This window comes from Bombus terrestris, chromosome 3, assembly GCF_910591885.1.
Source record: "Bombus terrestris chromosome 3, iyBomTerr1.2, whole genome shotgun sequence".
NCBI classification, from domain to species: Eukaryota; Metazoa; Arthropoda; class Insecta; order Hymenoptera; family Apidae; genus Bombus; species Bombus terrestris.
In genome coordinates, this window is record NC_063271.1 from 18,631,630 (window position 1) to 18,659,220 (window position 27,591).

General features: G+C 34.3%; 4 protein-coding genes and 1 non-coding gene across 7 annotated transcripts in view; 1 reads left to right on the forward strand and 4 right to left on the reverse strand.

Moving 5' to 3' along the window:
- The window catches only part of LOC100650548 (neuronal calcium sensor 2), a 71,755-nt gene extending 70,480 nt beyond the window's left edge, over positions 1–1,275 (reverse strand). The window contains exon 1 of the mRNA XM_012319212.2: positions 726–1,275. The gene's annotated coding sequence lies outside the window, so the exon portion shown is untranslated. The remainder of the gene's footprint in view (positions 1–725) is intronic.
- Positions 1,276–1,704: 429 nt separating this feature from the next.
- LOC100650425 (replication factor C subunit 2) lies at positions 1,705–3,468 on the forward strand. Its single transcript, XM_003402822.4, has 6 exons — positions 1,705–1,946; positions 2,102–2,369; positions 2,456–2,704; positions 2,799–3,008; positions 3,090–3,203; positions 3,299–3,468. Exons 1-6 carry the CDS (start codon positions 1,834–1,836, stop codon positions 3,398–3,400), a joined length of 1,056 nt encoding a protein of 351 aa, XP_003402870.1. The 5' UTR covers positions 1,705–1,833; the 3' UTR covers positions 3,401–3,468.
- Positions 3,469–3,614: 146 nt separating this feature from the next.
- Positions 3,615–27,591, reverse strand: LOC100650307. Of its 3 annotated transcripts, none has more exons than XM_012319204.3 (11): positions 27,246–27,591; positions 16,694–16,834; positions 15,536–15,629; positions 13,260–13,340; positions 8,377–8,540; positions 7,766–7,951; positions 7,234–7,389; positions 6,868–7,020; positions 5,410–5,671; positions 4,722–5,129; positions 3,615–4,542 (listed from the first exon to the last, which is right to left on the reverse strand). In XM_012319204.3, the coding sequence occupies exons 2-11, from the start codon at positions 16,771–16,773 to the stop codon at positions 4,150–4,152; spliced, it is 1,977 nt and encodes a 658-aa protein (XP_012174594.1). In that variant the 5' UTR covers positions 16,774–16,834; positions 27,246–27,591; the 3' UTR covers positions 3,615–4,149. The 3 variants fall into 3 exon arrangements, with proteins under 3 accessions (XP_012174594.1, XP_048260455.1, XP_003402869.1); XM_048404498.1 differs by lacking the exon at positions 27,246–27,591 and adding an exon at positions 17,438–18,345 and having other exon boundaries at positions 3,615–4,545; XM_003402821.4 differs by having other exon boundaries at positions 3,616–4,545; positions 27,246–27,590.
- On the reverse strand, positions 17,071–17,143 carry TRNAV-UAC. Its single transcript has one exon. It is a non-coding gene; the product is annotated as a tRNA-Val (tRNA).
- LOC105666864 (meiosis-specific nuclear structural protein 1) lies at positions 23,993–25,186 on the reverse strand. Its single transcript, XM_012319301.2, has one exon. It carries the CDS (start codon positions 25,184–25,186, stop codon positions 23,993–23,995), a length of 1,194 nt encoding a protein of 397 aa, XP_012174691.1.

Genomic DNA, 27,591 nt, shown 5'->3' on the forward strand with positions numbered 1-27,591 from the left:
ATTTATTACTTTATATATATATACACATATAAAATTCATTCGGTAGATTTTATGCTAATAAGTAAGATGATGAAATCTATATCACAGTACAATGGATGTTACATTGTTTGACTTATGCATATGATATTACTTACATGTAAAATAAATTAGGAACGAATTACGCAATAAGCAATAGATGTCCAATATCTATAAATATATATACACAGATTTTAGCCATGAATATATCACAATTTAATAACATGCGATAAATAAAGTGGTCGATTTTGAATAAACTAATAACAATTTAATTTCTATTATTATCAATTATGTAAAATATCACGTGTGTATAAAATTTAAAATTGTTGAACAAATAAAAATGGAATCGCATTTAGCAGGATGCAAACTGAGCAAAATTTAATGAATCATGTCCTTCCCACGATTAAATATTTCGAATATCAAGAAGAACCGGAAGCGATTATCTGAGCATGCCGAAATAAAAGTAGTATACTACGTATTTGCATTAACAAGCAATTCATTGAATTCCTTAATTTTCAACGTAAATAATTAAGAATGACACTAGTTTCTAAATAAAATAATGAGAAAGTTTCATGGCGCTGATATTCAAAATACGGTGGAATGTTAAATGATATCGAAGAACGATACAACAGAAAGCACTTGTCATAAAAATTTTGATGACTGAACGATGATAGGGGAAAAATGATACAGAAAAAGTTATATTAGCTTACCAAATGCCGTTCCCAAGTGAATTGTTCGGTACGTAGCGGGCCGCAACACCATGCTGTCCACTCAGCATGGCGAAATGTGTCAAAAACACACACGACGAGTCTTCTTTCTTGACGTTTAAACACGCGCGACACTCAACCAATGTCCCGTTCGAAAAGAAAAGATAAGCGACAATTCTAAACATTTCATGAATATACACGCATCGACAACAGCATCCACACACCTGGCACGTACACGCATACATGTAGCCTCGCTGAGAAAAACGTACACACATCAAGCATACAATCGCAAAACATACATGATGTTACATGCACATACATCGTCAGGTTAAACGAAACGAGCGTCGGATTCCCATTTAAGGTGATATGCGTTTGAATTTGATTCAAGGAATGAAAAAGCCGAGGTAACCTATGCCTGCATTGGAACGATACTGCGGCCAAACTATATACTTTAGCGGCCCAACTGTACGAGAAAAACGATTTTCGCGAAAACCCGGTTTCCTGACACAAACTGATCTATTCGATGAAGAAAGCTGATACAAGAACAAAATGTCATTTCGTCCTACTAACCTATGCGTTGTACGTCAACCGGTTGTCGCGATTACTCAACGAGTTCAAAACATTTCCGCGATACTGACTCGTGCAGATATCACGACGGCTGCCATATTGAAATCTCATTCCGTAAGCCATCGACAAAACGATGGTGAAAGAGAGACGATCGCGTAAAATTTACTAGATGCGCAAAATTCGATCGATACTCGCGACCTCTTAAGGCGTAGCGTGGTATTCTGTTACGCCGTCAATATTATCGCAAGATTACATTACATATCTTTCTTTTCTTCTACTATATGTATTTTCTTCTATCTTTCTCTTATAGTATTTTTAGATAATAAATACTTTCTGTAAATGAAATATTTTAAATATAAATTTTTAAGAACTTAATACGTCGGTATCGTTCCTCTATTATCAAAAATCATTACTAATCGATAATGCAACTCTCCTGTTTGCACTGTCCCAAAAATGATCAAAACTTGTTACTTTATATTCCTATTTTATCCATGTTTAAACGAACTGGTCGATTTTTCCCGCGATTTTGACTTAAAGTTTAAAGATGGGAGTTGAGAATACCGTCGATGAACCTATGAATGTTGAAGTTGTGCCATCGACGAGTGGTTATAATATAAAAAATAAAGAAAAAGATAAGAAATCAAGCAATTTGCCATGGTATGTTATTATAAATAAATATGTAATTTCGAAATTAACAAATTTTGAGGTTATGTTTTTATTCCATAATTGATTTATATATTTATAGAGTAATAGAAAAGGAAGTTAAAATGTAAACAAAGTAATTTAATAAATGAAGATCATTAATTGTTTAGGATTGAAAAGTATCGACCACAAATATTTTCTGACATTGTTGGTAATGAAGACACAGTATCCAGATTATCGGTATTTGCTGAACATGGGAACTGTCCTAATATTATCATTGCTGGTCCACCGGGAGTTGGTAAAACTACAACTATATTATGTTTGGCACGTATTTTATTAGGACCAGTGTTTAAGGAAGCAGTATTAGAATTAAATGCGTCAAATGAGAGAGGAATAGATGTTGTCAGAAATAAAATTAAAATGTTTGCCCAAAAGAAGGTAAGTATTTTTTTCTATGTTTGATACCATATTCATATATCCCTTTTAAATTTTCTTTGTCAAACATTTATTCTGTGTTTACTCAGGTAAATTTGGCAAAAGGTAAGCATAAAATAATAATTTTGGATGAAGCTGATAGCATGACTGATGGTGCACAACAAGCATTACGTAGGACAATGGAAATATATAGCAATACAACTAGATTTGCACTAGCTTGTAATACAAGTGAAAAAATTATCGAGCCGATACAGTCACGCTGTGCCATGTTAAGATATGGAAAATTATCAGATGCGCAAATTTTAGCAAAGATTATTGAAGTTTGTCAGAAAGAAGATGTACGAATAATCTTTAATAAATTGTTATATTTTTATTTGAATATTTGAATGAAAATGTATTGCAATAACACTATATATATAATGAATTAACTAGGTTTCACATACAGATGATGGTTTAGAAGCAATAGTATTTACTGCACAGGGTGATATGAGACAGGCTCTAAATAATTTACAATCAACTTATAATGGTTTTGGACATGTAAACAGTGAGAATGTTTTTAAAGTCTGTGACGAACCACATCCATTACTTGTTAAAGAAATGTTGGAATTATGTGCACAGGGTAAAATTTCCAAAGCATATGGGGTAAGTTATTATGCTATTTTAAAAACTTCTATTTAACATAGCATAAGAATATAAAATGTGCTTTTTGATAAATGTTTATAGATAATGGAGCATTTATGGAAAATGGGATATTCTGCAGAAGATTTGGTCAGTAATATATTCAGAGTTTGTACAAATCTATCCATCGAAGAACCATTAAAATTAGATTTTATAAAAGTAAGTTAAAATATATTTATATTGTCTATGAATATGTAATGAATAATTTATATTAACATAGATATGAAAATACAAATTTGGAACTATCATTTTAGGAGATTGGAATAACTCATTTAGGAATAGTGGATGGAATTAATAGTTTACTACAAATGAACAGTCTTCTTGCTAGACTTTGTCAAAAAAGTATGCAGAAATAAGAATGAATTCTACAATAAGAACATGTAATTTAAGAAAATAAAACTATTTATATATTTCTATTACATAATATTTTTATTTTTTCAAAAAAATGATTATTTTAATATTTTAATTAATACTACATATACTTCGACTAGCAATTGATGAAAAAAAATTGGATTTGATGTTCACGTAATGATATACATATATATATATATATATATATATATATATATAAAGCTATCTTAATCACATAAAAATAAAAAAAGATTCATATTTTTAGAATTAATACTTATAAATTAAGGAGTATAAATGTACGTTTCACGTACTTTGTACGAAATATTTGTTTAACTTATAAAGCGAAATTTTTTTATGTAATCTATTACTTTGAACGTTTATATTCCATAGTACATGAAATGAATGTATACAACGAAACATTATCAGCCAATATAGTTAAACATAAAATTTAAAAATAGGTATAAAAATAGCGTACGAATAAATGCAGAACAATTCAGTCTTCTTAAAGTACAGGTAAAAAGCATAAAAATATCATTTTGTATTTACAAATGCATCGTATAAAAATCTTCGTAAGTTCCCCAGTTTTTTTCTATAACAACAGAGATCTTAAAAGATTCGCTGTTAATACTACTCGAATATTCATGTCACACTGAACAGATAATACATAAAAATATGTATAATATGCAGTGTACGTCGATATTTGAAATATCATTCATATCATAATGATTCTTTCTTCTCTTACACTTTTTTTTGTTCAGCACCATTTTTCCATAGTGACAGGTGCTAAATGAGGTCGTGGCTTAGGGGAAGGCCATCGTAACGCACTTTGACAAGACTCTGCTCTGGAAGGTGTCCTCGGCGGAGGTTGAGGTGGATTGGAATGCGATTCTTGCATTTGGTTATTTGTTTCTCCATTTGTTTCCGTTCGAATACCTTTCTCCGGTGGATCACCTTTATGACTTCTCTTCATCGGTTTTTTAGCTGTTTCATGGTGTGCAGATGGTGGTGCACTTTCTACGGATTGAAGACTAGCTGCTCGATGTAGAGACAATCGAAGTGGCTTTTTCGGTGGTGCTGGACGAGATTTCGATTCTTGGGAGCTATAGACTATTGATATATCCGAGTTTTCTGATGCTCGCGACTGAGTCTCCTGAAATAACAAAGAATCCTAAGCTACAGGAATTTTAATTCTAATTTCACGAATAACTAATCACTGGTCTACCAGACTTTCGTTTCTTTCAAATAATCATTGTAATATGTTTGCGAAAGAAAATTTCATCCATCCGTTTAGTTACTTCAATCATAATGTAAAATTTAACAAAATACCTGTAATCGATAATAAGTTGGTTCGGAATCGAAGTCTAACGGTTGTACTTGAGATGAATTTTTACGATTCTTAGATAAATGTTCCAAAGCTGATTCAACGCGCGGTGGTCTTCTACGTTGTAGTTGCGATTGTATCTGCGTTTGTTTGCAATCCAAGCTTGCAGTTGACCTGGTTAATGGAAATCCTTGATGTTTTTGTTTACTTCGTGATTTGTGATGACCATTGAAAATGCTAGCCGATGACGAGTCGAATTCGTTCGAGATTTTTAAGTCTAGCGAACGTTTTGAATGGTCATTGTGCCTGCTTCTTACTGTTGGTAAACTCTGCCGTAATTCCATCGAATTCCTTACATTAAGGCCAGGAAGATTTGCAACTAACGCAGTTACCTGTGGTCCTTTTTGAAAAACCTAAAAAAAAAGTAATAAAGATTAAATTCTAGTTGTTGCGAAATGTCGAAATAAATTGGGTGCTTTTGAATTTACGAACATTTTTTACCGTTCTAAGAGAATATTCAAATAGTTTGTGAGCTACTGTATAGTTGTTTTCATTTAAATGCCGCACCCTGTATAATAAGGTTGTGAAGAAATGATATAGATCCATGGACTAACGTATAGAATAATGTATTATATTTTTTTGTACAATGCTTTCAACTAAGAAGAATAATGTATTTGTCGTCCTCTCGTATACCTGAACTTGTTCTTGACGGGTTGGTGGAGGGTCTGCAGGAACCTCGGCTCTACTTGGTGCGAGAAGATCCCTGACTTGTTCCTCGAGATATCCGATCCTGTGAGTCAGCCTAAGGTTATCAGATCGAAGAGTGCGGAGTGCTGCCAGGGATTCGCCTTTTCGAAGGACCACGATTTGCGCTGCATCGGGTGCAACGGCCAACAGCCTTGCTAAATCGCTTCTGCCTGCTCCCACCACAAGTTTTCCATTCACTTCCAAGATTCTGCAGACAATGTTGACCGATAAGTACGAGTTTCATGAGCGTGATTACGCTTAATTAGGTGAAATTTTTCAATTTTCAAAACAGGGGCTGATTTATTCTATTGAGACTTGGCGAAAAGAGTAATTTATTCTCTTTGAGAATTTATATAACTCCTATATAATTATATAATCCTAATCGAGAACAAAGTAAAGCAAAGCAAATTATTCATGAAAGGTATCAAACTCAAAACAATTTTGATTATTTATACTATTTTCTACTATACATATAGATAAGTATAAAAGGCTGAATGCAAAATACAGCGGTGTGAGTTGTAACAAATTCTGCTAAAAAAATCTACATGAAAATGGGAGGGAGGATAAAGGATAGGGTCATGTGAAGCCGCAGGTGCAATTAGCGAGGGCACTCGGCGAACTTCCGGTGCTGCTTCACGCTACAGTGACCTGTTGGGAACCAAATGCCAAGATTGCACTATTGTTCGACAATGATAGCTGGGTTCCATAGTGTGAGCAGTCGGTGTGATGTGTTATATTTATATGTATTGATGTGCTTCCTTTTTTAATAATCTTCACCTTTCTTCCTATTCCTTGTCTTTTATTTACTTTCTTCGTTGTCTATCTTCTTCCTCATTGTTCTTTGATCACAAATCGTAATTTTATTGCCCCAGTTTTGCTTGCTTTCTCTTGGAGAAATGTTACAATTTATTACGAACGACAGGTGTTCTGTCATAAAGATTATAAATGAAATCAAATGATCTATTCTTTACGATCTTTCCATTCAGCGAGAAGAAATAATCGTTTTTCCTTTTACGTGCTAATTGCTAGGCGTAGAAAATATACTTTATGACTGTGTTCACCGCCAGTCGTCAGTATCCGGACTAAAGATAAAGGGAAAAGAATCCCGTTTACAATAATATACCGTTATACAGATAACGAGTCACTTTGTGACTTTTTATTGGATTGCTTATTAAATTGTTTTTATAAACTTCACCATAATATGGCATAATATGCGAAAATATATAAAATATTCAAAATACGATACTGGTTATATAATATTTAATAAATGAAACAAATCTCTAGCTAGAGTCCACCTGTTTAGTTGTGTTCATAAACATAGATATCCGCAGTTTAGTAATCATTTATGTTTAAGTGTATAGTATAGTTATTGAATAAAATGTGGAATATTGTACTGTACGAAACCTGTCTCCCTTGCATAATCCAGAATCTTCAACTGCCCAATCAACATACAAGCCAGGTGTGTCTTCCCTTGGTCCAGCGCCAAAACGGGGACTTTTTGGATCTGCGCTAACTTCCACTGCATGGATCGTAACTTGCGTAGAACCAGAGATACAACTATAAATCAAATATCAAAGATACTTCATTCTATCGTATTTCATAATCATTATGGCCTAAAATTCCGTTAAGGTAATAAAGTCAATGATAATATTTAAGATACGATTAAATATATTTTACCTAGTTATAACATATATCGTACAAATTCGATATAATATCTTTATCTTTAACGAGTTGTCATTTTCAAAGTTTTTATTGCTTTAAGACAGATACCTAAATATTGTATCATTTTTCTGCTTTTCCTGGGTCTCTGCCAATTCCAAAGCAGCCTGTAAAGCTCTACTTTCTTCGCGAAGAGTTAGAAGTTCGAGTTCTTCGCGTCCAAGTCTATATTCTAATTCAGCTTGTTGAATTCGAACATCGATATTACTGGAATAAAAATGATTAATTAAATTACATTTTTTACTAAATAATTACAATCAAATATAACAAACAGTATAATTATTCGCAAGTTGCATATAAAATAAACGAGAAGAATATATAAATAAAGAAAAAAATATTTTTTATACGGGTAACTGAACCCAAATCTTCCGAATGAAAGCTAGGTACCCTAGCCACTAGACCATATAGGGTTTTATATACAATACGGTCACTTCACAATTTATTTCCCATTTTTATTTACTCTATTATTCCAATATAAATTTTGTTTCAATTTAATCTTTCAATAATTGACACATTTATAAATATATTTATTTAGCGTAATCGATGATTGATAACACAAGATTCATTGAAGTTTTCTACTTACTCTGTAATATCTAGTCGTTCGAGCGCTAATTTCAAATTTTTTATCGCTAGCCGCTTATTATCCGCATCGCGTCGCAACCTTTGAAGTCGTTCTTCGGCTGCTTTCCTGTCAGCCTCGGTTAGAGGTGGAGCACCATTACGTAAAGCTAATCTGTTGCTCAGTGTGTTGCACAGTTGCCCTTTCAGTCTGTAAAAACAAATTAAAACTTAACCCTAGAAACGAAACCGAAATATTTGAAATGTTATTTGATATTTTCCATGGATTTATTTATGCCGAAGAGAACACAATCACTGAATCGTTAAAATTTATTTAAAAAGTCGACGATTGCACAAAAGATGAAAGAATATCGTAAGCGTAGCAGTCGCAAATTCCTTGCAGCCTGCCAGTGCACGATTCAGTACGCGGCGGGCTTAATTTATTGCACCCTCAAGTGTCTTTGCTTTCTCTTCTTCGGACCGAGGGTGACGAAAGCCAGCCGATCGCTCTAAGCGATCGAAACTTTACGTTTTCTTACAAATGATATAAAAAATCAGAACGCTAGAGTAAGAAGCGATTATTCGAAAACATTTGTTCGGTACTATACTATTATATATTCATGAAACGTTTCTTACGTTTGAATGATATTTTCCTTGTCGCGTAATGCAATTCGGAGAGCGTCTAGTTCCTTATAATGATCTCTATTTCGATGACCAGCTGGCGATATTACTCCACCGGAAATGCTTCCACCTTTCTTTCTTCTTGGCGTAGTTGACAAAGATACTTCTATACTGGCCATCTGAGAACAAACAGATATTCTTAATTACAATCGTGATATTGTATTTTACACGCACGTATACACAGTTACAAATTTCCAAAAAGAAACCGAGTCTTGTCGAATCTTTCGATCTTCCAAATAATAATTCATTCTAATAGTCGGAAGCTAAACTCACAATATGGTAGAATCAATATTTCTTTAGCCTAAAGATATGATTTGAACGTGGTTGAAACTCGAGGTGTAAAACAGCCACGGTGTAAATATAAATTTATCGCTCTAGTAAATCTATGATTTGTGACGATAGTCGGAACGGGATGTCTCGATCTTAATGGAGTTCCACGTCGGTACTGCACACCGATGGTCCTTGAGAAAGCAGCACTTGGTCTCTCCTGCTGGCATACAACACGGAGAAGGTCAATGCCGGCCTTGACTGCGCAGCAACCAGAAAGAAGGATGCGATACGAGACCTTGCACGCCCAGTGTGTCCCACACGAGACCACCAACTAGATTTGCTTGCAGAAAATATTCAACTAACCGGATATCCTCCGTAGCCATTGCCAAACATTCCTTGCGCTCTGCTTCTATTTTCACCTCTTATCAAAGCATTGACATTTTTTAAATTAATTGCGATACTTAATATGTCATATTTAGTTCGTGTCGTTTTTACTTTTAGATATAAAGCACCGCAAGATTATTATAGAATTCCGTTTGCGTAATAAAGTTACTGAATAAGTTAATTTAAACTCTGTTAAGTCTTGGCGCATTTATTTTCATCCACAGGTAAGATAAACGGTTTCTAACCGTCACCTTTCGCTTCGCACGTTCTTCGTTCGCTTGGGCCTTTTTCGCGTCGACTACTCGACGTCCGCTCATGAGATTATCTCCAACTAAGATTTACGGCATAAAGATTCACGGTTATAGGATAAAACTTTCCATGCGATCCTATTTCGTTTCAAGTCGGAAGATTATAGGTCAATGCCTTAAGAAAAAAAAAAAACGTAAAATAATTCTAACGTAGCAAAGAGTAATAAAGGTACCGTCTAGTGTTCATATTTGTACGTTTGTTCGGTTTTAAAAAATCATAAATGCGATTATAGTTACAAACTTTTAAGAAAGTTAGTGGAAATAAGATTATTAGGTAAGTACAAACAGTATTGATAACTGGAATACTATTACTCTGATTCGTAGTGTTACACTGTTTCTAAGAATGGTATTATTTCAAGACCGGAAATTATTTTCTTGGAAAAGGAACTGTAGACGGCTGATTATACATAAAACTACTGTTACGAAACTTCTACCTTTGTGTCCAGTATACCTATCTTAGAGAATTATACTTTAAAAATTCCTTTTGTTTTAAAGTTTTAACGTGCGCAATGTTACAATATTTTTTTAATAAATAATCAATTATTTCAAATGTTTTATTCAAATAATACCCGAATCTGCGTAGAGATACGAAAATATTATTATTATCGTTTCCAATTGGTTCGTTTTTTTAGTCTTTGGTGAAGGTTAACAGAATCACACAAAGCAACTATGCACGTTGTATTGTATGTGGTAGAAAACAAAAGGCTATCCGAGTTCAAGGCTTTGGGTGCAAGCCGTAAAGTACTTGCTTTCCATAAACATGATATTCCAATGATGCCATAGTGTCAAACAGTCGATACCGATGAAATAAATTAACGCATTTGTACGTATGTACTATTTCTTTCCTTTTATATCTGAGTCTATGAATTACTAAACGTATGATCTTATATATCGCGAATATGTAATATCTACTATTCTTTCAAGAATATGTTGAAATATCTAAAATCCCGTGTGAAAAAAATTTTCATCTTTTTAAGCAAAGTTATACAGATGAAGTTAGAAAATAATAATTAAATATTTTCAATTGGATAAAGAAAAACAATAATGGCACGAAGCTTTTTCCAAAATTCAAAACGATAGACGAGACGTTTTAACTGAGAGGCAAAGTATACTACGCGGTGACTCATAACGTAACAAAATAGTGCCACATAACATTTTTGAAATAATGAGGTAATAGAGACACGCAGCGAGCAGTTGTATCAAATCTAACACTTTCTTCTCCCCCGTTGAGAAGTAAAAGTGGGAACGGATGGACGGTGATCTCAGTACGAACATTCCGTAAATTTTTTTCCCGTGTGGAAGCGCGCTGTACACGTTACATTGCAGGAGGATGATAGCGGTGTGCACGGAGGAAGCGGAAATTTATTGCGGAATTTGCATGGGGAAGATCCGCATTTCCGAGATAATCCTGCCACCCTCTTCTGCAACTGTACGATACAATAGTTGCACCCAGGGAATAGCGCGCGTGTTCGCGTTTACTTTATCTTTTCCATGTGTTCTGATAGTATCAACAAATTCCCTGAAATATATCGCAAACAATAAAATTCCTGACATAATTCTGAAATCATACGAATCACTTTGGATAATTCCAGTTTTGCATAGCGTAGGATTTTTCCATTATATACATCATATATAATACCGAATATTCTTTTAATTATAGCAAATGACAACATAGAGATAAAATTTAATAGATTGAATTGAATTTATTTACAGAGATCATCACGTATCTGTTATAACGATAAATATTATATGTGTCTATTTCTACATTGATCAAAATATTGTAAAGTTCTGTTGCGCTTACTGCCACCTCCATTATTTCGAATGAAGTTAAATTATGATCTCTGAAAGCGGTTATTCGAGCGCGAAATTTGCGAAGGGCAATGTTTTCAACGTTTTAAGAAGACGAAATCTTGCTTGGCGCATTGCTGTTCAGACAGTAAAGGGCACTGACTCCAGGATCTGCAATCTGGCTGACTAGATCTGTCTGAGTCTTTCAACCCAAGGACGTACTAAAGCCTACCTTTGGCCAGTAGATTAGGAATAAACTATATTTAGCGGTGAATTGAAACAATGAAATGATATTTTAGTTTATCTTCTGTCATTCTCATGAAAATAAATGTTGCTCGTCATTTTGTATTTTTATAATAATCTTTAATCTGTAGCGAGCTACAAATTTAACAGTAAAGTATAAAGACTTGGTATATGTATTACTTTTTGGAATTTTATTGTTACTATTACCAACTTTAAAAACTTTCATTGTTATTTGTGAATTTATAAATTACGTAAAAACATTTACTTCACTGTTCTCGAGTCACTGATTCCTTTTACGAAAGGATATTCGTCGCAAACTTTGAGCTTTGTATAGAAAGTTCTAAAAATTGTTACGAAGCAATGCGAAAATCTTCTTTTCATCGACAAAGATCATTATGTATCTGAAAAACATTTTTGGCTCGTGGTAAGAAGATATCCTATCGACGTCGATGCAACCTTTTCAAGTCGACGTTCTTCTTCATTATTCATATCGAGCCCCCTGTGCACAGCACGCTCCTTCTGTTTTCTCTTTCTTTTACTCTTTCGTCCATTCTTTCTTTTGCTTTTGCTTTTTTCCTCTGAGATGGCAAAACATGACTTCGCGCTGGTCTGCTCAGGCGTAAACATCGGAATGGATTTTTGTAGCATGCTCGAAGAAGTCAACGAATCTGACAACGTACATTAATCGCGTCTTAAGAAAGTTAAGAAAATATGCTTGCTAACGCCGAAGGGTGAGATAAAAGATCACAGTTGTTTCGTGTATGATGACGGATGGATACATGATTTTTCCTTCTAACAGATACATCTTAGTAAATCAAAATTAAGGAGGCAATTGTAGTATGTAACATATTTATTTCTATATTCCTATATCGTAGGAAAACAAAAAATATAAGTTTAATCAAAAGTAACGTATACGTTTTACCATATTGTATTTTAGGAGTTTTAAGAAAGTTATCTTTTTACTGCTCTGTCTCTTTTTTAATTTTCTGCTAAATTATTATACGTACGAAAGATTAAAGATAGAAGAATTTAATAATGGAACAAAATCCTACGATTTTATCGACACAAGTGGAATTGAAAAAAAGAATTTTTGAGGATGCTGCGCTATTGGGTATCTGTGTGCGGACTCGGGGCAGTTTTAATGGCACCCGCGCGCACACGGTCCCTCAGTCCGAAACTCGAGTGAAGGGCCCCTGAACGAAACACAGTTTGGTCCATGCATCTGCATATAAATCACTGGTTGGACAGCCTTAAAAAGCTGGGGGCTATTGCGGACCCGCCAATAACCGCGAAACATCGCCTTCGGTTTCTTCCGACGGGATGTTACGGTTAAAAACGACTTCCATATACCTACCTTCTTGCGCGAGCCTTTCAAAAAAAAAAAAAAAAAAAAAATGTAGGAAAAAATGATTCTGGACGTAGCAAGAATTTCACATTCTAGAATAGCGAAACAAAATTTTTTATGTAACATGGACTCTGCTGCATAATCGAAGTAGTATTATTAGTGAAATTCTATGAGTTACAAATTACAGCATTAATAAATTCCTTTACATAAAGAAGTGAGTAAAATTTTTAAATTATGAAAAAAATCTATAATCTATAACTTATAATTTGTAAATTCACTAATGTATTATTAGTTGGTAAATTATTGCGCAATGGGGTCATTGTAGATGCAATTTCTTCCTATGATTTCGTTCCTCGTACTTTGAATGTTTCTGTTTTGTGCACTCGCTGTGTATTATTATCAACAAAATTATAAAATATATATTATGTATGTAATTTTAGTTTAAAAAGTTTATTTTCACTTTATATACTAAACGATATAAATATTGTTCATTTTATTACCTTTGCCTCCAAGGTTTCTAATTGCGCCATTCTTGGTTCCAGATATTGCTGTTGCGTTCCACTTCCTGTATGTAGAGCAGTCTGAAATGAAAAAAGTTACATTTATGTCGGCAATATGAATTCAGATTTTTTCAGTTTATGTATTTACAGTTTAGATAAAATGAGACATTTAAATATGTATGTGGGTCGTAAACTTTATCACACGTATAGATTGCACTTTGTTTGCAAATATTCATAGTAGTAAAAAACGAAATGTCAGTTTTGTGGAATCATTTCTTGACCACATATTTCACGTCACACGCTGGGGTCGTGGTTTTCCTGTTACGATCAACGTCCTTCGTGAGTCTTCGCAGTAAGATAATACTCGTGATGCTTGGTAGATTTTTTACAGGTGATGAGATCTCAACATTGAGAATAATCGCGTGCGTACAATAATTACGATCGTAATAAAATAATTATTTTTCCGATAATGTCTCCCCAAAAAACTTCCCCTTGTATGATTATGAAAAAAAATAAAATACAATATCCTTCGAAAGTTCACAAATTATTATTGCTAAAACTCTATAACATATTTATACAATATCTTTAATTGATTATGCTCCCCTCATATAAATTCTTACAAATCATGTCAACTACTGCCTATGGGAACTGCAAAGTAAAGAATCGCGATTTTCTGTTAATCATTTTGAAAACTTTACTTATTGTATTTATAACGTCAATATACATGTGCACTACGTAAGTTACGTCGGCTTGAATAAACGTTGTACAATAGAAAGTTATGAAAGCGTGGTTAATGCGTATTCAATGTCGAGAAGAGGAACGAAGCGGTTCTAAATACAACTTTAGAAAGATGCGTGTCTGCTGTTCTAGTTGCTTCAGGCAAATGGCGTGTGACTGCAACCCAAGCCGAGAAATTGCGCCAAAGGCCCGATTGTAGGGCTCGTGAGAATTACGATTTCTTGACTTGCTCAAGGATTCTCACGACTATACGCGTATCAGGCGTGTGAGGGAGACACTTCACATATGTATATGTACGCATGATGATCGTATAATGCGCGAGTACATCGACCCTCTTAAAGCGTCCAAGCCCAGACCGATTGTGAAGCTTTATTACGAAATCCGTTTGACTCGGCGATCCATCTCAATACGATGACCAATGTACAAACGAGATCCATCACATTAATGGGACATTTTTCATTCTGTTATTAGAAATGGGTTGGGGTTAGGTTGAATTTACATTGCTTGGAATGCTGCTAGTAGGTCTACTTATGGAAATTAGCTCCGTCTTGATACATATTAATCAATCTTATATATGTATATTTGTTTATATTGGAAATTATATAAGCGAATAAAAAAATAGTAATCATCGGTAATAGACAACAATTACCAATTACCGATATCGCGCGACTAATAAAAGCTTCTGTGAAATTAATTCAATCGTTGCAAATTATACAACCATTAATTCATTTTTCGCTTCCATGAAACTTCTAAAACCTGGTTTATTCTCGCTGATTTATCCGAATCGTTGATACGAAATGAGCCATAGTTGATTCTCTGGCAATATAGCTGTATCCTATCATAATTGAGGCCGTCTCCCTCAAAGCACAATTGATTTGTCATTCGATATAATGCAAATGGGTTATGTATTTGACGACTCTTCGAATCATAAATGCAGCAGATAGAACAAAAAGCGTTATCGATGCTCGCAGTATCTTACATATCCCCCGAGGTATCGAGGTATCGACGAACAAAGAATGTCAAGTTATAACTGGCGAAGGCCAGTGCTTTGTGACGTCGGGATAGTGCACTACGATACTTCCTACTGGCGGATCGTGCTGCTTCAACGTAGTTAATTGAAGCAATTAAAAGCAGCCTTAGTTCGCCACGGGTCGTCTTCGCGTTCGTTAATCATCGAAGATCGTGGGTGTGCTCGGGAAGAAGGAGTATCATGAGTCGAGAAACATATAATCATTGCCAGGGATGGAAGCTTCTACCAGCCTCGTAGACCCGGAAGGCGACATACGAGAGATACTAGATACGCCAATTCCTAATCTAGGATTAACTGGCAACTACCCACGAGGAACAATTTATTTCTGGATATTCTTATCCGACGAGTTAATCGAATGTCTCTTTCGTGTTTCTATTATTGTCGATCTAAAATTGCCAGATAGTTGGAATAAAACCTTGTCAGATTAATTTCATATTCCCATCTTGTTTCTTACCTGTTTGTAAAGAAGACATAATAGTAATTAATTTACAGACGTTACTAAACTTACCAGAGAAACTGATCGTTGCTGAAGCTTGAGTCCCAGATCTTCTTTTCCGTCACCACAGTCGGTTGTATAAAGTAACACACTTTTTTTCGATCCCCTGAAATCAAAGCTGTTTAATGCGCTGTGTATATATAACGACTAAAACGATTGCTGCTTTTCTCCCTGTTCAATTGGACGTGTCGTAATTGCATGTTAGAAGATAATTTATCCAATTACGATATAAATGATTTGTTTGCTTAGCCTTCGGACGTTTCATCCTGTTTAACTACTTCCTTTCGACATATTCGCGAAGTAATAATTGCGTAATAATTCCAAAGCTCTCGTTTTAAATAAATCTTTGTCATATTCTACGCATTTGAACGTTTTATCTCGGTGTTAAAGTTTAATTCTAAAATTTAGAAAATGTTGGCACATTTTATTTTTATTATTCTTCATATGCATATAATTCTAATTGTCTTTGATACTTTAATTCCTCGAAAATTCTTTGTTTGAAACAGATTGAAAGGCCTTTCATTCTCTCAATTTTAATCATAGAATAAACAAATCTGCTACAACTTATAGAAATTTTATTAAAATTATAACTATTTTGAAAAAACAAAACTTAAAAACTAGTTCAGTTATAGCATAGGACCCTGCTTTTTAAAAAATTGTTAACGATTGTTAACGTATAAACTTTTAAATCGAAATCTACGTCTTTATCTAGCTAGATCAAACCTCGTGTTTGCGTAATTATACGGAAAAGCGATTAAAATGTTACGTGAAGTAATCTCGAATTTTTTCAAACATATTAACCGAGCATTGCATATTTGTTGAACAACCTGATGGAGTAACCAGCCCATGAAAGTTCATTGTCGCTGTTACATATACGAAATGTAGTATTTATTCGAAGCAGCAATTAACAGCGATAAAACTGGTAGAGATCACATTTAAGAATATATTTGAAAGCATACTAAGTTGCGAAGAAAATTGACGAATAATGAACTAAAAATTAATCGACTGCCCCTGTGACTGGAATGAGAAAAGTGTTCCAGATTTCTACTCTTCAATTATGAACGATAAATCAATGTACGGTATATAGTCGACGCCCTTCTTGTCGCGAGCAATTAAACGCGAACCCGTAATATAATACGGTAGTATAGGCTGCGTTTATGATAATCACACCTGAGTGCCTTCCCATTCCGGTTGAATAGCTGATGTTCAGCGAGCACGGGCGAATCGATGTAGCACCGGCTCTCGTTCATAGCGACAACAGCAATAACAGCAACATTTCAACCTACGTTAATTTGTTCGCTGCGTTGACATCTGAAATAATAAATTAAAATCTGATGTTAGCATTTTTATATTTTTTATTTTTGTTCGTCTTTCTTATTTCACAATCTCCGTTAATACAAACTTAATCTCTGTTAACTTTGAAAATATGCATTACTCACTTACTCTTTTTTCAATTAGAATTATTTATTATAAAATTATCAAAAAGTATGTTTGGAACATAATATACATATACACAGAATACATACGCATGAAAGAGGAAAAAAGAATGGTTCCGACCGGAATCGAACCGGCGATCTTCTGCGTGTAAAGCAGACGTGATAACCACTACACCACGGAACCTCGATGTATGGTTCGACTTTATATTCAAAGTCACAAATATTTGTATTTTTATATTTTTATGAGTATTAATTAAAGGAATAGAGCTTGGACTGAAATTTATTTCATCTGCTTTTGCATATTATAGTTTGCATATTTTTAGTTTATCATAATCTCCTATATCGCGATTCAAAGCATCGACAATTAAGCGTGTAAAGCGTAGTAAAGTGTGTTTGAATGGCTTTAGCCATTATTCGAGAAGAAACGGTGATAGATGATAGATGATAGATTGTAATACCAGAGCTATAGTTCGCTTACAATTAAAAGTAATTGGAATCGATCGTTGGTTTGCGTTTACAGAGAGGCGCCAGGGCGGTTTCAGTGAGTAAACCCACGCGTCACAATCGACCAAGAAACGTTATGAGTAATATTCGTAAATGCATTAAGTAACCTTCCATAATGGTCGGTTGATCTGCATATGTTATGCACGAGAAAGTTCATTCCTTCGCCCACTGCGACAACTACCAACAATGCACATATATCCGGAGAGGTCTAGACGAAGGCAGGAGAGTGTGAGTGTCTATATAAATCGCTAAGATGGTAGACGTAGCATAATTAGATATACGATGTAGGACATGAATGCAAATAGTGTTTCGTGAGTGCAATGTGATTCATGTTTAAGAAACAGTGTAAAATAAAAATAATTAATCGTACTTCGCGTTACGATTGTGTTTATAGATACCGTGTATTATTAGGTAGCGCGAGAAAATTTCGCCAGTTTTACACAGTAAGAATATAACAATTTATATCTATATCCCGATTAATTAATATTACTCACAAAGATTTTTTGATTTTCAAAATGTACGAGGTCATCGATAAAATTTTATTTTATTACGATGTGCTACAGATGTTATACATTGCAGTTTCAAGAGCGTATAACCGTTTAACCGTCAGTTCTATTTTGACCTCTATAGAAGTTAGGAAGTAGAATATTTACGAGGACATGTATGGCTTGGTACACGATACAGTGTCCCGGAGAATGATGGGGAACGTGAGTTATATGCGAGGAAAGGCTATGACGATACCGTGACGAGCACAGCTGGTTGTCAGGTGTGCACTGGGATTCTATTGATTCCATCACAAATGAAGTATAAGCGCCCGTTACCATTTCGAATGCTTTCACTTTATGTATTCCTATGTATCTATTCGTTTACAACATATGGCACGTATGTCTTTATCATTATGTAGAAAATGGAATATAAAGAGTACATTTTTATAACCTTCTAATCGCATAATAAACTATGTAGTTTTCATTCTTCAAAAATATGTATTTGCATAAACCTTCATAGTCTAGTAATAATAGCCATTAGCAGAGAGTTTGGGTAAATATACTGAACGGCGTAAAACTGCGAGTTTTAATGCATGCAACTTTTTTAATATCACTTGCGAAATGTGTGGGCGAGCGTTATCATGCAAACCTCATCTTACGTGTCATTCTCGCATGTCACTCTGCTATCAAACCGGCGATATGTATAACAGTAGCTTATGGTATTACAAAGCCATCTTCTGTAAAAGCGGACGGAATAAGCGACCGAATAACTATGTAGCTTATAGTAGCAGTTCTTGGTATTCTGTAGCTTCGACACAATGGGACACAATAAGATTGTAACGTTACGATGGATGAGCCCTGTCACCATATTATTTGTCACCGTGCGATTGAATAGATAACAAGATACACGATATACAACGAGGCTCGAGTGAACAGAGTGTAATTCTTTCTGAATCGCTATATAGCACGAAAACTAATTTCTTCGTATAAGAACATTTCCCTTTTACATATGTCGATGAAAATATTTTATCTTTCGTGAAAGTTGAAATCTTCGAAAGAATATTAAACATCGAAACAAAAACTATTTATCCGGTTAATTAAAAAGTCTTGTGAATTTATATCAACGAGTTTTATCCCGTTATGGCTGCGTAAGAGAATTTATCAATAGTAGTCACCTATATCTTTTAATTTGTAACGTTATTAGGAGGGTCGAGATGTTCAAATACTTATGGCCAACAGTGTACGTTGATTACTCTATATTTAAAAAATTGCAATTACCGATTATATCTAAAGAGTTTTGTGTGTCCCCTTTTCAAGTACTTTTAGAGCCCTTTTCAGAGAGGGAGGAAGACGGTCCCTATAGTGAGCGGTAAGCGAAGTTTGGCAACGGTGTGGAACTTCCTCCAAGTCTGACTCTTCGGTCATCGAACCGTTACAACCAAACTTACTCTTTGGAAAGTCCTCATTTACGACATATCCTTAAGTCACCGAGGACGAGCCACGAATTTCTAAAAACTACCTAAGCCACACTAATTGCCTTTGCCGAGATGGAGTGTTGATATATGTAAGCAATAAAAAGAAATCCTTGACCTCAAAAATCGTGATCGTTTCATAAATCATGCCAATGAGCATACCTGACGATTAATTTCTTCGTTCTAGCTTGTTTCCTGGTTGAAAGTTCAATGTTCAAACCGAAGTTGGTAATTATTTGTAATTTAGAACCTTTTTCTTTCTTCAAACTCTTTTATAATTCATTTAGTAAATTCAAGTTGGCAAACTAAATAATCGACTTGTAATTGTTTGCTATGTAACTGGATTTACAAATTAGAGAATACGAATAATTTATTTAGTAGTTTTATTTAAAAATTGGTAAAAAAGGAATCCATAATGAAAGCGTTTTCTCTAAGATTTAAATATTTGCATTTGTTTGTATACTTCAAATTCCATCTTTGTGGATTTAATGGTTTTAAATAATAACTAAAAATAGTAGCCGCATTAATTTTATAATACTACTTTCGCTAGTTTCGATGATTATTTAACGTATTTTACATATTTATGTACTTTATATATAAAAGATAACGTAATGACGCCTAAGGTATAATTTGTATACTGGAAGATTAAAAATCGGAAATTTATGCATAGCAGAAAATAATATATGTCTATGCAGAGTCAATTGCTCCGTTATGGAAGCGTATATCTCCAACCGTTCTTATCTCAAAATACGTAAAATTTATACTATTGAAGATTACGAGTTTAAGAAGCAAGCGCAACGTCTTTTTGCTTGTTTCGCTTATCGGATTAAGTTCTCCGCTACACGGTGCGTCGTACAACGTGTTGCATAGACACCCTTCAAATGGTTTCTTTCTAGTCGTCATACATATGTATACATATATATATATATATATACACACTTTTCTAAATGTCACTGTCAAAGAAGTTATTGTACAAACGGAAAATAGCACGAATCATTTTCTGCTCCAACGTAATAACTTGTTACAGTACAATGTTGTATATCGCAACGTCAAGTGAGAAAATATTGATGATAAATATTGGAAATTTTCAATATTTATTTTACGATTAAACGTTTTATTCTTCCATGTATGAATACAAGCGATAATTGGAGTCCTACGATTCGAAAAACGTTTCCGATTTTTCTATCGTTTTAGCCAGAGAAACAGTTACATAGTGCGAAAAAACGAAGCACTTCTGACTTCTCGCTTCTTGCATTCTGCTTCCAAGGCAATTTATTTCCGGAGAACTAAACGAAGTTACTCAGCACAAGAAAGAGCAGCGTTACAACGAGGAGTATACTCGATACAAGGCCATAAAACAGTCAATTGTTAGAAACGTGTTGAGTTTGTGGTTGTCACGCGATCGTCAATTGATAAAAGAAAAAGAAAAAAGGATAATTTTCCATAACAAATTACATGTTACAAAGAAGGTGGAAACAGTACTCCATTACGTATTTCTTGCACGTGTCATTCTATTCTTCATACACGTATTTCTACTTTATTTACTGTTTAAAGAAGCATTATACAATAATTTCAAAAAAGTGAAAGAATCGCTTGCACATGTACAATGGCGAGTATGTAAATAGAAACATCTTGAAACATTGAAAGCATAGGACGTGGTAAGATAATAATTTTTTATGAAAATATTAATTATACTACAATTTTTCTAAAAATCATGCTAAAGTTCATTCAACGGAAAAGTAGAGGATTAAATGTTTCTACATTCTGCATATATAAATATCACAACTTGAAACTAGTTTAAGGTGATATTTACGAACTGGTTAGGCTTCTATGCCCGTATGCAGATTCGTTGGAATAATCTGAAATAAATATCTTTATATTTTTAACAAATTTCTTAAACAATTAATTTACATTATACCGTTTTGTGCATAATTTTGTCTTCTGAATGATTATGATGTTATACGTTCCAGTGCGTAAACTAACCGCACTAAAGCCAGAAATATGTTTCATGAAAGTTGTTTCTTTCCCTTGCATCTTTTATTTCACTATTTGGTTAAACGTATCTATTTTTAGTTCAAAACCTTTTTATGTTTGTACTTATATTTTTAACGTTTTAAATAAACAAAGGAATATTTGCAATCTGTAAGCTTATATAATTTAACGTTGCGAAAAAAAGGCGTTAACGAGATATCTACCATTGCTTTTAACGATCAAGAAACTTGATTCTTCCACTCCAAGCAAGCAGAAAACGAAGATACACGTAACGTGCAAATAAATTGAAATAACGGTGTACCATTACGAGTAAGCATCAAATAATCATTCTTTCATTTAGCATTGAAAGTGTTTCATTTCCCTTTTGTACGAAGGATAATTGAAAAATATTTCTTCTCCATCCGAGTTTTACAAAATCTGCTTATTTGCGAATTACTTTTTCTTAACACTCTCTTCAATTTATATTATTTCATGAAAAGAAATTTCCTTCGACATTTCTAAGCTTGGCAAAATTTCAAAGTCTATTCGTTTCGATAAGCCTTTGATCGAGTTTTCCAACGTCAAATCCCAATTTCAAGGAAATACACGCTCACGTTTGGTATCGATTGGGTTGCTAAACTGTGCAATCGATTGACGTTGCTATCACCTTTAAACCGGCTTGTTCTCTAGCTAGTTTAATTTAGTTGCAGTCGTGTTTAAGATTTATCGAGTGCATTAATCGGAAGACGGAGAACGTAACAATCTACGTTTGATGATCGGCTTCTGTCGTTACTTAAACGATTGCATTCCGCTAGTTACGCATCAAACACGAAGCGACGTTAATCTTGTTAATCAAATCAGAAATCTTCTAAATAACTCTGTGCGTTTGCTTCAAACAGATGTACACCCCCTCCTCACTTCATAATTATCAGGGCTAATAATAATATTAATAATAATAAAATTAAATGAATCAGAAAAATCATTCGCAATATTTCATAGTCCCGAATTTTTCAAATTTTAATCTGTTAACAGCGGAATTTAGTTTTAAAAATCCCTTACAGGGTGCGGAGTTAAAATCAAGCAATGACGAGTATACACGTCGAACACAGGGCACATGCTCCTATTATAAATTTTACGACAAAAATAAAGCAGAACGAGGAATGATTGCATTTTCATTCAATAAAAAGTTGTCAATTCATTGTCGAAAAAGGTATTGTTATTAAGAACTTAAAAATTGCCAGAAAATAACAAAATTCATAAACAAGAAAAATTAAAGAAAAAAGATTCAAGAAATTCAGTTGATCTCAGTATGGTATTTTATAAAGCAAGATACCGCACAAAGTGAAACTTCGCAAGTCGAGTACGAGTAACGTGACTTCTTACGGAATCGATTTTTTGAGCAGACGGCACATCATCGAAGTGGATTTGCTTTTGATGGTGTAGCTGATACAAAGCACAAAACAGTTTTGAGGATAACCAATATACGCATAATCAAATAATCAAACTTTTTTTTATAAAATACATAATATGTTTACTGGAAATATAAAAGAAACGTGCCATTAAATGTCATTTATATTACTTTTTACTAAAATTTTGAGTTTTTATAGTAAATGGCAATTTTTTATTTCATACGACGAGTATACACGTTGAAGCCAGTTAACTAGTTAAATAAAATATAAAAGATAAAATTATAAACTACATCGAGCATTATATGTCACAATGACCTCGTTTATTTCTATGTATGTATGCTAGTCATTTTTAAGTATAATACTTCTAGTAGTCTTCGCGATATAGGAAAATCGTAAAGTTGGTCAAGTGTCAAAATTTACCTAGATTTTTCAAGACATCTGGATATGCGAAGTGACAGAAATCTAAGAGAGTAAGAATTTGAAATCTGGGTCAGTCAGACTACATAAAATTCTACGTGCGGCCCTGGATGTCATAGTATTAATCTACGTCGCTACTTGATGCTTGAATTTAGAATCTCTATTTGACGGTAGTTCGTACAACTATAAATCTCAGCTAGCAAGTCTTGCTTATGTAGTAGCAACATATGTAGTGATCTTACAATAGCTTAACTTAATAGATTCATAAACGACGCTTCTCAAGTTCGCATAACGCGATCTTTTTTCTGTGACAATATGTAGGTACGTATGTGCTCTCTTCGCCTTTTCTTTTAAAGAACAGGACACTCCATTACTTGTTATTCTGTTGCATAATAAATTCGCGCTCGTCATTTTTATAGATTTGGGAAAATTTAATTTTTTAATGTTACTTTAATAATTTACACGAATCAAATACTTGCAAATATAGTGCTAAATTCAACGTAACTAAGCATCTGGCTTTTTCTGGATTTCTCAGGTGAACTCTCGCAAAGGAAGTGAAACATTTGAATAATTAGCAACACCTGCCGACAGGTGCCGGGATGTAGATTTGTTCTATTTTCTATTAAATATTCGAATTTTTAAACTATAGAACTAGGTTCTCCTGACAATAATATCATTTAACTTATGGACGATTGTCGATTTGTGTGAATCATTATTAATTAATTAACAATTAAGGATTAGTTAGCTAAAGGTTATGAGTTAAAAACTCGTTAAATTATGTGAATTGTTCGATAATCTTTTGCTCCTCTTCAGAAAGAGCGCTTTTATTAATAAAGTCACCAACATTCGACGCGTGCTTTTCCAACAATCGTTTTCTATCTTCTTTAATACGTTCTAGATTAGCTTCTTCGCGTTTCTTTTCTTCTTTAGCAGTTTCCTGCGTATTAAAAATCTCTTCTTCTCGAATCTTACGTCGGGTTTCGATCAATCGAGCCAAATCCTCACGATACTGTAGCTGCATTCTACGTCTAGCCGCAGCAGTCAGTCTGGCAGTTTTCTCATCCTCTATAATTTTTCTCATAATTTCTTCTGCGAACATTCTATCTTGCTCAACAAATCGTAACTTACACTGTTCTGTGAAAACAATTTGTTCTTTCAAATTAGCCGCCAATTCCTCTCTCATCCTCTTCCTTTGAATATTTTCCACTTCCTCTTTCAGCAACGACTCATATTTTACGTCCTCAGCTATCAATTCGTCTATCAAAATATCTCTTTCTTTTTTTCTAGTTTCTGCATTTATCAGTATGTTGGCAATCTTACTCATTGTTCGTTCCCTTCTTTTTAATTGTTCTTCGTAAAGGTTTCTCACTCTTTTAACTCTTTCATCGATTTCCTTTAAATACTTTTCGTCCTTGTAAAGTTTCTCCGCCTCAGCTGCCCTCTCCTCTTCCTCGCGAATTTGCTTGATTTCCTGAAAAATTAAACGTTCTCGCCTTAAGGTCTCAGCCAGTTGGTTTTTTCTCTCAAGCGTTTTAAGTTCTTCATGCTGTTCTCTTATTCTATCCATTTCTGTTAAGACTTCTCTCTCGTGGCGAGCTTCCTCCATCAACAAACTCTTCTCTTCTTCTTTCCGTTTCATCTGAATAGTCAGTTCTTTCCTGTAATCTTCCGACTTCTCGAGGCTCTCGGATCTTTGGCGAAGATCATCCTCGAGGACCGCCTGCTGTTCCAATCGCATCAGTTCTGCGGCTTGTTGTTTCCGTACATTCTCGATGTAACGCTCGGTCTCCCTTTCTAGGATTTGCGCTTGCAGCTCCTTTGTAATGTACGCCCTTCGCAGCTCAGCTTCGAGTTCTGCGATCTCGTCATACGATTCTCGATTGCGACTACTTCGTCGTAGCTTCGCGATATAATCTCTTACTTTCGTCGTATCTTGTTGCGTCCCTTCTTTCTTTGATCCCTTCTGCATGACTGGCTCGTCGAGCTTTCGCTGTTCAACGTTACTTTACAAGGATATGAACTGTTTGGAAATTACCCAACAAAGTATTGCCACTGTTATTTTAACAAACAAATGTGATTCAGATTTCTTTAAAATTACACTTGACTAACTTTGATCATCGTATTTTAGAAAATAAAACTTTTACGAGGCTACTCATATCGATTAATCACAATTCTTCGAATTGCTTTCCCCATTGATTGAGTTGTACAGTGATTAATTAACACGTCGATCGATTTATCATTGTACAACGTACATACGTACATTACGTTGCACAGTGTGTAACAGCTAGTGAACTCTGCAACAAAAAATGATTCACGATGCGCAAATCTCAATAGTCACACGAAACATTGCATTTGCATACGATGTAACACAGTACTTGGAATAAAATTAATGGTGGATTAACGGTATATTCAATTCGCTTTTTCTTGCGGGACTTGATTACTCTTTGGGAATCTTCGCACGCCAATTTAGGTCACTCCAAATTTACTCACGCGATTCAGCTATTTCATACCCAATCACAACGATTAATACACGCGTGAATTGTCCATATTTTCTATTAACTTTCAATAGAATATATTACACAATATTTATTATATTATAGCAAGAAAAAAGACAACGAATGATTCTGGCTACAAAATCGATGTTTAGTGTTGGATACAAATGAATTTAATTCTATACTAACATTATCGTTTCGATACTAATGGATCGTAAGTGTAAAAACTCTGAAGATGTAAAGGAAACAAGCTTGCTATTGTTAGTGCATATTACGTACAGGGTGGGAAAAAGTACGCGTAGGATGTTTGATTGTTGCGGCTCACGTGTGCAATTAATTTCATCTTCCTTAATTTTCTATTGTTGAAACTTTTCATACTCTGATATGCTTATTTTGCAAAGCAAAGCAGAAATACGTAGAAAGATGTAGGTATGTAAAAAGTCTCCTTTGCAAGAACGTCGTATATAATAAGATTGCTTTATCTCGCTGAATATTTCCATTAATTCAATAGCTAATAATTAAAGTAAATAGGCATCTGGTATAAGGTTCTGTTAGATTTGACGCGATACGGCTAACATGGTGTATCAACTAATAGTCCGAAAACACTTTCCTGTAAGATGTTTTGATAAATAGTAATTGTATCATTACAGTTATTGTTACTAGAATCATTAACTTCGTAAGATAGTCATTTAGAGATCAATTGCACATACGTAGATCTGATAGTATGAACAAAAAGGTTTTCAGTTTGGAAAAATAATTGGGTATACATAATCTACTTATCGTAAAGCTATTGTGAAAAGGTGTGAGATCTAACTCACACAATATCTGGTTACTGACTTTGATATATATGTTTCACAATTACGGCTTGCTTGTTCCCAGAAAACAGCTGCTCTTTCAAACTCCATGAGATGTAACTTGCCCGTGTAATTGTTCGAAACACCTATTGTTGAACGATGTCAAATAGAAGGCTGAATTCGAATTTCGCACAATGTAATAATACTTTGAAATAAACTTTCGAAAATGGATACCGACTTATTATTAATTTTAAATTACGCATCTTTAATGGAATGTACGTACATGTATCATATATAAGACATATAGGACGTTCTTGAAAGCGTGAAAGATAACATAATCCAGAGTTACGTTACACTTGCGTCGTATTTATTTTGTACACTTGTATCTAATATTATACTAGAATGAAAATTATCTATCATTCAAATGTTATTTGATAATCGATATTTGTCATAAGTACATTCAATTAATTTCATACGCACGCAATATATCTCCCATACGTATATGGAAAACAATGTTTAACTTACATACGGACAATAAGCTGCGCGACAAGAATCGATTGCAATAGCAGAGAAAAGAAACTTTAAAGAAAAATGCCGATCTAGTTCAGAAGCAATTATTTATACGCAAGCTGTGTTGTTCACACGTGGTGACTGTTTACAAAACCAAATCGAATCACTTAATACGTTGTTGTACAGGCGCTTGCGCTATTCTAGGACTAGCATAAAAAGAAAATCAACATACCCTCTGATGCGCAAATTCCAAGATAATCGTTATAAATCCTATCCACGTGCACTTTGGATCGCAGAAAAATTCACGGGAAGAAACGATTTGTTCGCGACTAGTTAGACAAATTGATCAACTACCGACAAACAAAACCAACGGCGCTGGTTTCTTCTCTAATGGAAGAGAAGTTTCCTTGGTACAAAGTTTCACCGATCGAGTCGAAGGAAAATTTGGCGAAAGTTTGGAAAAGGCACGGATAAACTTTCGAAGCGGAGTGGAACGTTTCGGTATATGCGAGCGACACACAGGATTGAGACCGACTAACCGGCTTTCCGCGTCAAGGCACACGCTAGCCGAAGCTATG